Below are 17,564 nucleotides of genomic sequence, written 5' to 3' on the forward strand. Positions count from 1 at the left end.
TATGTTTCACAACGACCAACCCTGAGTCAGCCACTGCGAGTGACAAGCTAAGAAGCTAACAAAACAGCTTAAACAAATTAAAGATGGTACCTACACTTACCATTCTGATCTGCTTGCTAGTTGCTGATTTTGATGCTAACAGACTCCTCGTCTGTGTCTGCCTGAAGCTCAGACATGTACGGCTGAATCTCTCCAATGTTTTCTCTGACACTAAGGCTAGCCATCTTGATGTGCACTTGTTTTTCACCTTTCAAACAAGCCTAAGCAGCGATGGCGAATGAAGCGCGAGACGGGATCCAGAGTTTCTTAATGAGGGTGAAAGAGCAGTTGGGCTTCCAGTCAGAACTCCTTTCATAATTTTTTTTCTGCTTTTTACATGGGAAAACCATGTCTAACAAAATATTACAGCAGAGTATTTTTATGTACTTAAAATGTGCTGAAGGGGGACTTGGAATAGACTCTGAACTAATTGTCATAGGTGTAAATTTCATGGGGGACACAGCACCGACATATTGTCCTCAGTATTAAGAATGTGCATTAGACCCCCATGCCATAAATTGACAAAGAAAAGCACAAAGTGGTGCATATATGTTCACTAGACAGTGTTTTACGCTCAAATTTTCTGGCGAAGTACTCCAAAACCCTTATTTTTATATGTGTTCCCCCAAGTATTGAAATGAAACATATTACCTTTATTTTTGTTAAACTAGGAGTTGTTATAGCTTGTTATAGCTACTGAAATACAGTATTTATCATCTGTCCATGTCACCGAATGATGAGGAAGTTCACCACTCATGTCCAAATATTTGCTAAAAAAATTTCAACAGTTTGCTGAACACAAACAAGGAAAACACAAACAAGGCTATAGGCCCATTGGGATAATCAAAAGTTTCATTTTTTTACCATGTGATTTTGGTAACTAAATATCCTTATATGCTGGTATTGAAATAAATTGAATATTGTGATAGCAGCTGAATAGTAAGACACTTGAAGTCACATTTAAAACCATAGCCACTAATTTAATTGACTCCATCAAAACTTCTTTTTATCTGTTTTTGCTTTCCCAGTGTTACTTGTCCATTTCCTCTGGTGTATATATAATAGCAAAACCTATGCTAGTACATGAAAACATGTTTTCTTACAAGAGGTTGATCTGGTATGTTAATTTTGCAGTGTGTAACATTTCCCTGTCACTGTTAAATTCGTATTTTACCAGGGTTTAAAAAGATTGTTAATGCCTTTCTCAAAGAATTGTTAGTGCTGGTCCCGCCAGATTTACATTTCCTATAAACTGTGTTGCTTCCTGTTGCAAAAAGGATCTCTGAATCCTCAGTCAAGTTTCCTCCTCTACTTGACTCAAGGGGATAAACATATTTTCATTCCATTCATTCGCTCAGCTGTGTGTTTTCCCGTGTGATAAACTGAGCAGCTTTTGTTCCGTTTGTGCAGAAGAAACAGTTGCTCTGATTCTTTTTGTGCTGTATAATAATCACCCAGTTCAGCACATTTCCATCATAATTTGACCCAACAGCCCACACTGCAAAATGCAGAACAGATGCACGTCTCCTCTTCAATGATCTGAGACATGAATTAAAATAATATCTCAAATAAATGAATTATTGATGTTAAACACTACACCTTCACATGCCCTGGTTGTGAAGTTAGTCTGTCTTTGAAATTAATTCAGAATGTCTGTCCATTAGAGACAGAGTTGATGGTTAGATACTTTCTTTCCATCAGTGTGCCCTTGCTGGGGCTGTCAAGGGACGGACATGACAGGCCTGTAATGCTGATCCATGGTGGTCCTCCTGGGCTCTCACTCCCAGCTAATGACAGTTATCATGGCTCTCTGCAGGCCAGCGCATCCCTCTGCCATCTGCAGTCATTCACAGAGAGCATGACGAGAGAATGGCAGAGAGGATGTAAATGGGTGGAGGATTCAGTACCCTGCCATTAATCGTGTCATGCTGCTCCTTTTTCTGTCGACTAGAGACCGATCTGTGTGTGTGTGTGTGTGAGCGTGTTTGCAGAGTGCTTCCTCCTCTGCACCTCTCTATGTTCAACCCTCCCTCATCACAGTCTTATGCTTTCTGCTCTCTACTTTTGCTCCCCTCCTCCTTTCTCCTAAACATTTTCTGTCCCTCCCTCTGTCCCAACTCTGATCTCTCCCCTCTCTCCTCCTGCAGCCTCTAACAGAGGGTTGCTGTCGGACATCTTTCTCTCCTGGGAAGCCGGGCTATGTCAGAGCACAGCTCACTTCTCCTTCAGTGCAGCAGGCTAAAGAGAAGGGCTAGCTCTTGCCATTCTGCATCCCTAGACGCTGATACATATAGAACAAGTCTTTTAAAACAGGAGCTCAAATTACATCTTGACACCAAAGATGAGCTAGCCACTTGAGCCAGCCATTGATCCATAGCGATTGTCTTTATGCATTCTATTTACACATGCACAAAAGGAGTGGAGAATCAATGTTTAGCTTGGCATGTATACAGGAAGACAGCTCTCTTTCAGTTACCTGAATCTGTGAGCTGATTGTTTTCATTGTTTTGTTGTAGGGCGCACCTCATCCAGCAACTGTTATGCATGTGAGTGTATGTTGATTTATATACTCAGTCCCTCCAGGATTTCACATGCTTTATTAGGAGGATTGTCATGGCCTAAAATGCCTGACTTTACGGCGGATTTTACTGCAATTCATGCTGTGCAATTTTTTTTTGTGTGTGTTATTCCTGAAACACAGAAGGCAACTTGTTCCACTTAGGTTAAATCCGTAGTGTTCTGAGTTTGTGATTTCAACTACACCAAGATTACTACTAAACATGCATGTTTGGTCTAACACCACTTAATTCTCTCTCTCTCTCTCTCTCTGTGTCTCTCATGGCAGAGCGTACTCTGGGCACAGATGGAGCAGCAGAGCACCAAGTGTACTGAAAATGAAACTTAACTGTTGGTTATTATAGTTCTACTTACGATGAAACTAGCAGTGTTCCAATGTAAACCGCGTACCCTGTGGTCCAGTACTGGGTCTAACCAGCAAAAGAAAGTTTACTTTCATTTGCCTCTGCAGCAACTGCTCCTCTACTCTATTGAGCTGTTATGATCAGCTCTGACCAATCCGACCACAAACTGGTTGAGAGAGGAAGTTATGATTATGATTGGTTTGTTCCTTAATTACTGTAATGCAAATTCAGGAGTTGAGGTATCGGTGCACCTCAACTTCCACCCGTTCTGTAAGCTACCACCACACAAAGAATTTATTTCTGCGGGAAACACTGCATGAGCTCTATCTTGCTGATTTGTCTTGTCTTTTTTCCATCTGTTTTAGCTGTTCTTCAGTTTTACTTGGAAAGTGGTTTTTGCACACATGGTGCAAAACAGTTTACATGATGCTCTCGTGCAGAACATTAAGGTATTACCTGGTCTTGGCAGTAACATTCATTGGTAAATGTGAGACATTCATATTGTACATTCACGTTGTACATTTCTGCATCTTTACAACCAGTAACAAGGAAGTGAGTTTGATGGTATTATGCATGGGTCTGTTGTGATGATTATTTGCCATATTTAAAGAAAAGTTGTGTGGTTGTTTTGGATAAAATTGCAAGATTGTGTGAAATTCACAGGGATTGGTTGAATTTGGGTTCATTTTGTTATCGCCATTTTGCAACATTCTGCAGGGGCTGCAGTACTGTATGTAAATTCTTTGCTTCAGACTAACTGCCTGCTACCACTGGACTGACCTGTAAATCTAGACTTAAAGGTCACACTCCTCTCCTGTCTCTATCTATCTTGTCTACTGTCTCCCAGCACTTCTCCGCCATTCTTCCTACATCACTTGTGTTCATGTGTGTCAGAGTAGTGTGTGTTTTTGTTGGAAGCCACTTGGTGCAGGCCAGGCAGGGCAGATGGAGGAGCTTGTTTGCCCCTGCAGCACTGTCCTGAATTTAAACGCATGCTCAGAGAGATTTGGGGCTCTCTCTGCTCTCTTTCTGTGTTATGTTTACCCATTAGGAAGCATTCAGGGGAGGTGGAGGGGTAGTTAAGTGGTTGGACAATGGCAGGAGTTAGCCTTCTGTTGCATACAGTGACTCTAGACTTCCCACAGTCTTTTTGCAGTTTATATTCCATGCAGCTTGGTCATTAGTACCACCTGGACGTGTTTCTAGCCAATGTAGCAGTCCTAATGAACAAAAAACTCTGTCTGTGGCCACTGACCACACATCAAATGGAGACTTTTACATAACACAATAGCTTCATAATGTATGTCCCCATTCGTATCCAATCTGTTGAATACTAACTGCAGTCTTAACTGTATCTCACCCTCTCTTTTCTCCACTCTTTGTCTCCCTCTCACTTGTTCTCAAGACAATTTGATTGCAGTGGTGTGTAGTTTGGCACACTGCCCACCCTGCAGCACTGTCATTACTTGGTCTCTTGGTCAAAAACAAGAAGTGGTGTGTGTGCATTTGTGCATGCATAGCAACCACATCAGCAAGAAAGAGAAAGAGGGGAGATGCAGCGTTGTACAGGGAGACACACTTATGTTCTACATGTCAAAACATTTTTCTGTGGTGTGTTCAAGCTAGCCTTCATGCTCTCAGTTACCACGGAAACTCCGAAGTTATCCTATGCAGCCCAGTGCAACACCTTGACTGGCCTTTTTGTGTTGGTTCTTGTTCTCATGCTTGAGTATGAATGCAAACACATGGCTCAGCTCTGGCCTTGATACGAGTGTGGGAGGCATTTTAACGTACCTCACCCTGACTCGAATAAAAACCCTGTTTCCTCTCTAAAGCCATCTTTGCACAGTTTGTTCTACCCCTCTCCTACTCGTGTCCATTTGGAGCAGATTTGTTGAATGCACGATGAGCTCTATCGTGTATACCAGGTTCTACACGTAGTAAATATCCCAGCAGCTGTAGACCTGACATTCAATTTCTTCAGCTGCCTGCTACAGCTGCACAGCAACAGAAGCCCCTGCCTCACTGGTACATGCTTTATTTATGATCTACCATGAAAAGCTCAGTGACTGTGCTTAACACACTACATTCTCATCTTGTACATATACATACGCATGAATACACACACATCACTGAACTGAGCATTCCTTACCTCTTTCTGCTTCTTACTTAGGCCTCCATATCTGTACATGTCTATATTTCTTTCTCTCTGTTTACCACTTTATTGTCTGTGTGTGTTTTATGGCTATTATTTAGTTGCATGTATAGAAACATGCATAATCAGCTCTTGCTCTGTGACTGTGAATGACACTGCTAATTCTTTTCTGCCACTGATGACTTAAAATGTGCATCCTTCTTCTTAGCCTGGTATTAAATTGTGTGGCCATAATCTGACAGCAAAAGCGAGGCTTCATTAATCCAAGCTGAAGGAGAAAGAGGAGGGGCTGTCACGAGTTTGATTCTTGCTCAAAAATCGATCAAAATGAGTTTTTGATTTCAATCATTGAGATCAAAAGCTATTTACATTTTTTTTTTTTTTTACAATTAAAAAAAAAAGAAATTACAGTTTGTAGGCCAGGCTACTTAAGTAAAAGTGAGGCACTGATTTGTTGCCTTTTTGCAGGTGAGGAGACTCTAGTTGTGGTTGTAAAATATCCTTCCGTCATCTAGTGGCGTTCTTTGTGACAAACAGTTTATTCCCAATTAACTGGTTAAGTAAGTAGTGGTTATTTGTTACATTTTTAGAAAATGATTTCAGTTTCACCATATGGCCTTAGTGTGGTACCCACATCACACATAAAGATCCTGAGTGTAGGATTTAGGGCCATGTCTTGGGCAAAAATATTATATAATATTCATAAAGATGCTTTTATTAGTTTATAATCAACTGAAAATAAGAATTGTTATGTTTTTGTTACTGTAGAATTAGCTTTTTATATCTACATATTGGAGTGAGCCCTCTTCCACAGTGCCCACCGTGTTGTTTTACAGAAGCTCAGAATAGACAAGCCAAACGCTAGCTCTAGGTAAGGTTAGATTATCATTTTCATGTCAGCCTACTTCTACACACTTGGCACATGGGTGAAGTTTCAGTTCTGCAACCTTACTCCTTGATGCCACTAAATCCTGAGACTTTAAATGATGAGTCTAAATTTTGGGAAATACAAAGCGACAGCAATGGTCTCATTCATTCATCCTCAGACACCCACTCATTTCTTCTCTTTTCCTCATTCCCTTCATCCCACTACATCATCCTCATCGTCGGCCTGAACTGCGGAGGCGGTATGATGCCTCCATCGCTCTCCTCTCCCCTTTGTCAGGACATGGCTCATCTTCCTCCAGTCTTGAAGACAGCTTTTTAATAAAGCGGGTATGAGCCCGGCTTTAAGTGCTTTATTTTCATTTTGCCATGCAGCTGGTGAAGTAATGTGTGCTTCTCAAATATTTATGGAGGACCCTGGGTCGTCGCTCTCTCACAGCTCTTCAGAGAGAGTGGGAGATAAATTCTTCAGATGTCGCACTTATGAAAATATTTCCACTGATTTTCCTCTGGATGACCATATAAGACTTTCTGGTGGTGAATGAAGACTTGGGCCCAATAAATGTTGATCAAAAAACTATTCAAAAATGACATTTTATGACTCAAACCGCAACAGTTGAATTACAGCCGTACCAACAATTACATAATGTACCGAGAAACTAAGACCTGTGACGCTAAATAATGATGTTTTTCAGCCTTTTGTCTTTTCATCCATTTTCAGACCTTTTGTCCTGGGGAGAGTGGGGGGAGGCAAGAGGATCATATGCATCATTTGCCTCTGCAGCTTTCTTCAAATCTTTGGTGGGGGCGGATTCCCCTAGCTCTTTATAGCTTGCAGCATAGATCCTGCCAATTCTAAATACTTGTTTACTGACAAAGTGCTTGTACATGCAATAAGTTACATGGAAGTGGCTTGAGGTTGGAATTATTGGAAAAAATGTTATCTCAGCTACTTGTATCACGTGCTACTACCCCAAATCACCTCCCAAACCATATGACTATGGGTGAGAGTTAAAAAGAAGCTTGGCCAGTAGGTCGAGGTCATTGTTTTATATCTTTGTTCATGCTTCATTGACATTTTCTGGCATGCTGGCATTACTGGAGCTGATGGTCATTTATGTCTCTGCTGCAGTGACAACCATTGCCAGAGGCATTAGGTTTAGGGGTTTTCTGTTCGTCCCATTCTCATGCACACAACATCCCAAGAACGTCTTGAGGGAATTTCCTGAAATTTGTCACAAATGTCCTCTTGAACACAAGGATGAACTGCTTAGATTTTGGTCATCAAAGGTCAAGGTTGCTGTTATGTCACAAAACATGTTTTTGGCCTCAAGAGTTTACACCCTGATTATGACAAAATCTCACACAAATGTCTGTCTGTATAAAATGATGAAGTGATGACATTTTATGTTATGGTGGGGGGGCAGGGACAGAAGGGAAGACACTCGGTCAGATACTGAATTGGTGACACTAATCTTGGGTTTTCACCTTGGAACTGTGCTGATTGTATAGATGTATAGATAGATGTGTGTGATGCATCCACATTTTATAATTTATAGCTTCTTTACAACAGCATCCATATTTGAAGCATTGTATTCTGTGTCTTTATATGAGTCTGGAAAAACATGGATGTAAACTGTAACTTGACTGGATTGTGGAGGCAAGCAACTGCAAGGCAGTAATTCTACTTTTAATTTTGCTGCCACTTGTTGATTGCAGTTGCTTACCCCTCACCTGGATTGAGTGATCTGACACATTTTTCAGAAGAGCGCCATGGTTTCAGACTTCAGGCTGTATTCAGACAGACAACAGCTCCACAAGAAAAAAGCAGCACCCTTATTCATTTGAATAGGACTGCTGTGTTGGCTCAGCGGGGTCTTTCAAATGCAGCTCCTTGCTCCAAATGTAAAAGAAAGTCGTTTGACTTACAAAACAAATTTGGAGTGGGTTGCCAATTTCCATGATTTCTTTGTTATCTGTGAAAGAGTAAAAGGTTGGTCCACTGTTCCACGCCTGTGTTAACCTTCTGCTTTATCAGTGTCTGTAGAGGCTGACTTTAGCCAGTTACCTCAGCCTCAGAGTAGATAGCGTTTTAAGGTAGACAGCTTATCAAGATGAATGAGATTTGCAGTGGGATGTGGTCAACAAGGGAGGAAGTGGACAAGATCGTACACTTCTTAGCTCAAGGTGAAAAGTTGCATATTGTTGCCTTCAACTTCAATGTGAGGAGATGTTTGTCTTTTTTTGAAGGAGATTATCATCAATGAAAAATTATAAAGATTTTGTGTAATAATGTCATTGATCAGCACTTGGTTTGCACATCATAACAGCTGGCTTGATAGAAATCACAACATGTGTGTGTGTGTGTGTTTTATGCCGTGTCCTTCAGTATGCCCTGAGTCACCACTCCCTCTGATTCAGCGTGTGTCATCACTCTTTCTGGCACCATCTGCACAGTGTGCCTCCTCTCCATCCTCCTTCCTCTCATCCATCCATCTTTACAGCCATAGATACAGTAAACAATTCCCCTGAGGTAAGTGATGTGCAGCACATTTTTAAAAATGCATACAAACTTGCACTGAAATGCTGAATTGCACAGTTGTGAAGTGTTGAAGCACCTTTGAAAATGAGGCTGTTAATTAGGCTGTTAAATGGCAGAGAGTAAGAATGCATGTTTAAAAGTTTGTTTAGATTCTTAGATGTGAATATTCATTCCTGTTTTGCCTGTCAGCCTCGACACAACGTGCCCTGTCAACACCCACTTCGGCTATGTGTTGTGGCGGATACAGAGAGGGCACTGCTTGGGTTCCTTCGTTTCCACTTCACAGACACTTTCACATACAGACACATGCACACACTGAGAGAGAGTGCCAGTGTACGAGGCATCAGCAAAAATGTTATGTACCTCCAAAAGTGGGGATATAAAAGGGGGGCATGAGGTTTACCACACAGTAAATGGCATTCAACTCATATGCCAGCAAGGTTGTTACCATGGTGATGTGCTGGCAGGTCAGTGCCCACACACGCACATACACGCTATTGTCCTTAACCCAGGTTTTAAGTAGAAACCTGGATGCTTTGTGCTTGTCAGTTTTGATTGTCTGCTCGGTGTGTCCGCCTGTGCGAGTGTGAGTGTAGGCTTTGTGGCTGTGACCTCAGGGTCAAGCTTTGGTTGGAGCAGTGCTGTTTGGGCCACAGGAGCTGTCAGGTCTGGAACAGTGTGTTCCCCACAGCCAAATGGGTCAGAACCGCTGAGTCTCAGTCAGTGAGCTGGAAACTGAGCACACACAAGCATCACACATCACAACTTGAGTGCACAGGAGGGAGGACATATGCAAGCTCGATAGATAGATTTACAGCACATATAGAAAGTGAGCGAGAGTGTCATCGGCATGGGTAACTGCACGTCTGAAATGCAGACATGATTGCATAATGTGGCGTGCTGACAGATGGGGGAGTTCTGTCAGATTGCTGTGGTTTACCGGTTAAGTTTACTTGTGGGTTCAGTGCTTACAATGACAGAGGAGCTCAAAATATTTGGTTTCTATTCTTTACAAGAATACACATTGTGAGAAAAAAACATTTAACAGTGAGAACTGGGAACAGAGATGCATACATAAGTTTCAAACAATAATGATGCAACAGATTTAACTCATAATCAGTTTACTCGTCCTGTGAAAACAGTTGTATGATGTCTTCTCTGGCTTTAGAGGGTCCTTTCTAAAGTTTGAGAAAATGACCCTGATAATATTGTAGTGATATCACCAGGGTTATTTACATTGATCATTTTTTTTAGACAAAGATTGTGTTTATAACTATAGATGCTCCTAAATCATATATTCCTCCTCAATAAAAATTCCAATACCTGAACTAGAGTATCAGCTGATACTCTAGGTCTGAATCTGATAACATCTGATAACACTAAAATGTGAGAATGAATACCATGAAAGTACCACATTTGTTATATTTTGATCACAGCTAATGTTGGGCTTTTTACCAGAAATCAGTTCTTCTTTGCCACACCTTAATCACATCCCAATTAAAGTGTTAATGCTGACAGCCCACAGAGCAGCTCCATAGATAGGCAATCCCTCTTCATTAATGAAAATGACAGTAGGGAACTTTTGTAGTAGCATATAGTGACTAGTTAAAGGTACACGTCATTCCTAAAAAACAAAAAATAAAATAAAATTAAAAAAATAAATTAAACAGTATTTAAATGTATGCATGTTACTTCACACAGACGTAATCCTTCTCAATAATCACTTTTGAACCTCAAGGTAGCAACAAGGTGCTGACTGTAAGCAGCATGCACCCATGAGGAAGCTACAAAAACTGTGGACACAAAGCTGAAAAAACACAGATATGTGGAATGAAAGCAAATCTGGGGTTTGATTTCACTTTTGCTGGCAACTATTTACAAACAGTAACTGACAATTTTGGCATAGTATAGCTTTAAAAAGTGTAAAGGGACTATTAAAATGGAATGGGCTCCTAAATAATATATTATGTGAATGAAAAAATAGATGCTCCATTAGCTCATTTGAAAGCATTAAATATGACTGAAGGTCAAATATATGTGCATGTTATATTTTCTCCAGAGGTGTCCTGTGAAATAGAGGCTATGGTTGAATGATAATGCAGGCAAGTGGTTAGGTGATGTACTAAAATAACCATTTAGTGTCCGTAATTCATTTATTGTAGTTGAATCTCTTTACTATTTGTTGTATGAATGCCATAGGTGCACAGATGTTTGCTTTAAAATAAATGCAGGGGGACTGATGTGGATATGAATTAAAAGTCATGTATATATGGAGTGTTTTTTGCAAAAATAGACTAGATTAATTATTAAATTAAACAATATAGAGTGTTAAAGATGGGTTGGTTTAAGGAGTCAATGTCTCCTGTTATCCTCTTTCTTTCTTCCTCTCTGTCATCCGCTCTGGCAGGAGGATTCAAACTGTAAATCAGATTATATGGATGTCCTCAGCTACTGACACGTGGGCTGCACATATGCATACAGGAAGACAGTAACATGCTGAATAACTAAACTAACAAAGGAGAAATAATTGAATGCAATGTGCTCTCTGTTTATTGGTCATAGACTTACATAAACCATTTCTTTGATACCCTGTGGCTGAATTCCAAAATACTGTACGATCAAACATAACTATGTCTCGTTGTAGCATTATAGCATTTTGTGCATTGTTCTGGAAAGCAGTTACTGCAATTAAATACAGTATGGGTTGTATCATTATTTGTTGCTTTTAGAGTGATTTCGCAGGGCATGTCAGCGAAGTAGATTGTGGATTCACAGAGTTTTCATTCATCAGGTGTTTACATTGAGAGAGAATGAGCTGCTACATCTACTCTGCAGCTGCATTATTAAATTATTATCCATGGGGAGGCATTGTGTTGGTGGGTGTTATGAAACTTTTAGCCTCCATGACTCATTGTGCATCGTAACTACTGTAATTAAGCCACAGGGACCTGATTCTTATTCAGAGACACAGATTCTAGAGATGAATAGGAAGCAAAAGAGAATAATAATTATGCATCACATGCTTTTTTCTTCAAGCTGCCAATAATGTGGTCACAATTCATCTGCGTGTATACAAATCACCTTTATCTCTATTTAGCCTTTAATTTCCTGTATGACTCTGTGGCTTGCCATCTGATCTCGGTACAGCTCCGCCCTTTTAACACCGGCATTATCCTCCCATGTTGCAGATGGGGCTCCACTGAGCGAGCTGTCGTGGCCTTCATCCCTGGCGGTGGTAGCTGTCTCCTTCTCTGGCCTCTTCACCTTCGTCTTCCTCATGCTGGCCTGCCTCTGCTGCAAGAAGGGCGACATAGGCTTCAAGGTGAGCTCACTGCTCCCCCCTGCTGGAAGTGCTGAGTCAAGTACAAACTGTTTGCACGGTGGATGAGAGTCTTGAGTTTGAAAGTTACTTGTGAAAAGTAGTACTGACACACTATACAGACATGAAAAGACAGACATGTAAAACTGCCATTTAACCTCTTTTTAATCTGCCACTAAATTAAGGCTGAAATGAAGTTGCAATACGTGAAGAAGTTGGGCTGCAGATAAAGATTACTTTTTTGTTGTCAAGTAATCTGTTGATTTTTTCTTTAATTAATCATTTAGTCTGTATATTGTGGAAATTTTTTTTTTAAAAAAGCCAATCACAAGTTTTGAAAGCCCTGACTCATGTGTTTAAATGTTTATTTTCTGTGCCCAACCAGCAATCCAAAACTCAAAAGTATTTTATTTACAAGGACAAATAGAAAAAGTAAATCATGGATCTAGTAAATATTTGTTTGAATAAAGGTCTTGTGTGTAGGATTTAGTAGCATCTAGCATTGAGGTTGCAGATTGTTTGTTGCTTCTCCACTGACTGACATGATTGATATAAGATATGATTCTTATCTTATATCATATCATGATGTCAGACAACAGTGAAAATGGCTATTACAGTTTCTTAGAACACCATCATTGTAGCTAAAACATTTAGTACTGTGTCATTATTTCACATGAGAACAGATTCTCAGGAGATGTCACGATCATGATCATATTTATACTTCAGCACTGATCTGCCCAACTCCCTAACCTACATTTACTGTAAGTGCTGAAGGACTATTGCTTCATCCATACAAGTGATGCAACAAGTACCCTTGCCCATTCCCGGCTGGCACACATTGTCTTTGTGATGCCTTAAGCTGCCAGCGTGACTCAGTCATGCTGTGTCAAACAGCAGCGCTGAACTGAGAGGCTGATGCGAGCTAACAGAGACTGACACAGGCAGAGGGCATATGAAGAGAGAGAGGGACAGGGACGAGAAACCCGAAAGTCGCTGCTCTGGCTACTCCCTGACATTAAAAGTTCCCTCATTAACTTTCTGGTTATATTATGGCATCAGCATCGAAGCATATGAACAGCCTGGACTAAGCAGCCTTCTGTTAAGATTTTGTTATTTAATCTACAATACTTCCTCGCATGAATTATGGGGGGTAGGAAACCATTTGGGCTTTTTGTTGCTAGTTAGAGAGATGCAGAAAGCGCAGAAGAGAGGATGAGAGCAGAGCAGCTTGTTTCTTGTTTATGTATGTGCTGAGAGTCAGGTCTGTGCATCAGCGTTCACACGAAACAGTGGGAGCAGCCTGTGGTAGGTAGATGCTGCAGGGATAACAGTGTCACTAATGAGCAGAGCATAGAGAGGCACCATTACCAACTTCTGGACTTTTCGTGTGTGTGTGTGTGTGTGTGTGTGTGTGTGTGTGTGTGTGTGCGTGCGCTCATGTCTGTCTGCCCCACGCCAGATCGCCTCTTCCTCATTATGTGAATGTGTATTTTAATAACCTGCAGGAACAGTGGGAGTCTTGGTCTGCGTCTGCTTTCCATTGGCCTGCTTTTTACTGTGACAACACTGATGAGAGAAGTTTAGCTTTAGCTGCTCAAACAGCAATAGTTGATTAGTTTTGTTATGATGAACCATGGCCCCACCTTGAGCCTGGTTCATATACCAACATGACCCTACTGATTCATGCAGAGGTGAAGTCTAATGGCACCCTCTCATCAGAAAGTTCGGGGCCAAAGATCAGTTATAATACAGGTGCCCTAGAGCTGAAAAGGTTTCAGTGTCTTGCTCATGGGCTCTTCAGCAGGGCAGCATGACAGTTACAAACCAATTTGACACCCTCACTACACTGTTTAAGCATGCATGCTTAAAATATAGGAAAAGAGGTTGAGTATAATTTAAAAACTCTGTGATCTCATATCACAGCAGATTCTGATAGGGAAGCTGTTGACAGATTCAGATTTTCATCTGTGCTCTTGACAAAGCCACCAGACTCCATTGACAAAACAGCAATTTTGGCTTGCTGAACGCAGGAGTTGCTGGTCTACAGTTGCCTCGATCAGTTAGGTTAGTTTGTGCTATTGTGTGATTTTCTTTCTTGATCGTAGTTCATTTTATTTCCAATCAAGACAAACCTGAAACCTTTCATCTTCTTGCTCTCTTAGTTTGGCAGCAAACATCACATAATGGTTAAACAGTTCTCACTCTTTACCACTCTTGTTGGCACGGGCTCATTACTCAGCAGCTCACTTGTAAGGTGTGCATTCGTGTGTGACTGCAAAAATTGCACCGCTGCGGCATCCAAAAAAGCTTCATTATTCCTCTCCATCATGGTGCTCTTACTGGAGCGCGTAGTGTGAGGCTGGGTATTAAGTGCTTTCTAAACTGAAGGCTCTCTGGGGAGCTATGCAACGCTGACTCACAGCCAGGTGCTCGCTTTCACACTTCGCTCTGAGGAGAGTGGCAGATGGTTCTCTTGAATGAGAAACACACATAAACACATTCCTGTACACACACACACGCACACACTGGCGTATTGGGACACCTGTAAATACACACCAACACACAAAGAGCCATTCAAATATTTCATATTAGTCCATCCTGCAACCCACTCTCCTGCTCTCCTCCTTTCATTCTTCCCTCTGTTTTCCCTTCACATTTTCTCCATGCTTTACCTCAGTGGTTGCTGCAAGTGGGAGATAGGCTTGTTATGGGTAACAGTTCATTAACCAGTGCATGCATGGACGGCTCAGTGCTTGTGAACAGAGCACTAATGCCAGCCTGGTTTCACAACAGAGCCACAGTCGTAGAAACTAGACTAGTTTAGATTAGACTAGACTCAGCAAGATTGACCTGAATCATTGTGGGATGTTGCGTCATGTGATCATTAGGACAGCGTTAAGAGAGGCTTTGAAAGTAAAAAATAATACAAATTTTGAATAGGAACTGCAGATAGTCCTGAAATAACATTTATTCTCATTTTCTGATGTTTTTATTATATCATTTGTTAGCTTATAATGCTTTTAGTTGAACAATAATTGTTGGTACGCTAACACCATAAAGAATCATTTGATCCTCTGTTGTGCACTTGTTCTAAAACCATCTTTATTATATTGACTGTATGGGAGTGTGTGACCATTTTTAGTGCTGACCTGAGGTTAAAACTGCGTGGGGTGGGAGGAAAGTAAAATCTGTAACATGCAGAATTTTGGTGTTGTTTTGGAACAGTCCTGCAAGCACACATACAGCATACTGTATGCATATGTGGGATTCCTTCCTATAGGCTCTCCTTCCAGAAAAACAGTTTATTTTTATGGGAATTCCCAGCAAATACTGGGATCTCAATTAATATTCAACCATACTCAGGCCCAGAGAGACTGGAGCATTAATCTCAAAAAGATTTAGGTTTACACTCAAACCAGTGCATGTGCTGAACAAAAGTTGCCTTGTTCCCTAACAGTCAAAGAATTAAAGGAGCATAGAAAAATATAAACATATGACAACAATGCAATTTTGATTGAACATGTAGGACTCTTAAGGTTTCATTTGAGCTCATGGAGTTGCTCCCTCTTATAAATCTTGACTCACCCTGATATTACACTGCTCATCTATCCTGTGATCTGCCTCTTGCTGCAGATTATGCAATGTGTCTAGTTTACTGTACTCTTGCTTTTGGCTGTGTATCTTCCACCACTCTGCTGTTTTTTTCTCAGCATTCATAGCCAAAAGGTAGATCCATGTCTGTGTACGAGAAGCACTGAATAAAAGCTACTTGGTTGAGTAAAGACATATTTGATTTTAAAGATACGTGTGAAAGAAATAAAGCAGGATAGTTAAAAGGACAGTGCAAGTGTTTTTCTCTCCTATGTTAGAGCAAAGTTTTAAGTGCATCTCCTTCCTAATATGCTGTATGTCAGCACTCTGACTACATACTGTATGGGGATTTCTATAGGGACACAGTACAGCAATTATAGAGCAAGGACACTGCAGTAGACTGGGGAGCAACAACGGATCGGGGCAGAATGGAGGGTAGTAGGCAGACAGACAGAGCAGAGGATGTGGGATATGGTGTACGGGGATGGAAAGAGAGAGGGTCACTGTTTCCCACTCCATCTTATCTTCATCCATCTTAGTAGGGAGGTGGAGGGCAAATCTGCAGTTAAAGGACCAGAGTTTTTTTTTTCTGCATAGCTAATGGTAGTCTCTACTCTCTCTCTCTCTCTCCTATTTGAAAGTAGTGTTGACACTTAAAGGGACAGTTCACCTTAAATTTAAAAATACATATTTTTTTCTCTTACTCGCAGTGCTATTAAATCTAAATTGTTTTGGTGTGATTTGATGAGTGTTGAAGATGTCGTCCGTAGAGATATATGTCTTCTTTCGAATGTAATGGAACTAAATGGCACTTGGCTTGTGGTGATCAAAATGCCCCAAACTGCTTTTTTAAAAACTCAACAACAATGTCTCTTTCCCAAAATCCAGTTACTCAAACCTGCAAACCTTATTGTGAGCAGTTTCATGTAGGAACTATTTTGTGTTATACCAACCCACAACCACCCACTTTATCACCACACAAAAAGAAGTCTGCATCTACTCATTGACAAGAGGCTCTTGATCATGACAGCACAAGATATCAACATGTATGGTGTCCTTTTGGGCTGAGCTGTAATGCTACATAGCTCAGGTGAGCTAGCAGTAGCCTCTCGTCCATGAGCAGATGCACACTTCCTTCTGCGCTGTGATACAGTTGGTGGGTGTAATTTAGTAGAAAAAAATGACTCCTACATGAAACTACTCACAACAAGGTCTGTGAATTATCTTGAGTAACTGAGTCATGACTTCTGAAAAGAGACATTGCTGTTGTGCCAAGTGCCATCTAGTTCCATAATATTTGACAGAAGGCAGACATCTCTATGGCCGATATTTCCAACACTCGTCAACTCGCACCAAAACAATCAAGACTGATAAATAGCACTACAGGTAAGAGGTAAAATATGTATTTTTTTTATTGGCGTGTGACGTGTCCCTTTTACCTTCATATTGTAAAAAAGTTATCTCTGGTTATCTTTTTTTTTTTTTGTCATGCACAGCACAAGATGTAACTATACATCTGGGTTTTGACATGGTAATGTGAAAGGAAACACTCAACAGAAAGTCCTGGTCTAGAGGTTATTGGTCATGCATTGGACATGCAATAAATCATATTTTTAAGTCCTTAAAAACTTTGCAGATGGAAAAACTTATGATGATCTAATGCAGTGTACTTGTACGTGTGCATGTATGTACATGTAAGAGCACAATTTATATCATTGTTATATATTATATCGTTGTACAAAATAATGCCAACGATGTTTCCTGTCAGAATTTTTTGACAAAATGTCTGTGGTGAATCTTTCACATCCTTCAATTGTCCATAGATTAAAATAAATGCTGCAATGAAATTTTTACTCCGTAAAAACACGAACAAAAACTGTAAATGTGAAGTCATGTTATTTTATTTCATTTGTCAAGTTTAGAATTTAAAGTACATAAATTGAATTTTTTAGTCTTAAAGTTTTTGGTTTTTTTTCAGATAAAAGCTATGGTTTGTGTCTGAGTGAGAGGAAGAATGAAATAAAGACGGGCTTTGTGTTTACAGTTTGAACACACACATTAGTGTGTTCCCCCTACAGCGTCTTTGTCGTGACCCACACAATACACCCCACA

General features: G+C 40.5%; 1 protein-coding gene across 1 annotated transcript in view; it reads left to right on the forward strand.

The window, feature by feature from the left end:
* The window catches only part of aatka (apoptosis-associated tyrosine kinase a), a 38,288-nt gene that overhangs the window by 4,548 nt on the left and 16,176 nt on the right, over positions 1-17,564 (forward strand). The window contains exon 3 of the mRNA XM_042505888.1: positions 11,731-11,864. Within this exon, the coding sequence (XP_042361822.1) occupies positions 11,731-11,864 (134 nt within the window). The remainder of the gene's footprint in view (positions 1-11,730; positions 11,865-17,564) is intronic.

Source organism: Plectropomus leopardus, chromosome 17 (assembly GCF_008729295.1).
Source record: "Plectropomus leopardus isolate mb chromosome 17, YSFRI_Pleo_2.0, whole genome shotgun sequence".
NCBI lineage: Eukaryota > Metazoa > Chordata > Actinopteri > Perciformes > Serranidae > Plectropomus > Plectropomus leopardus.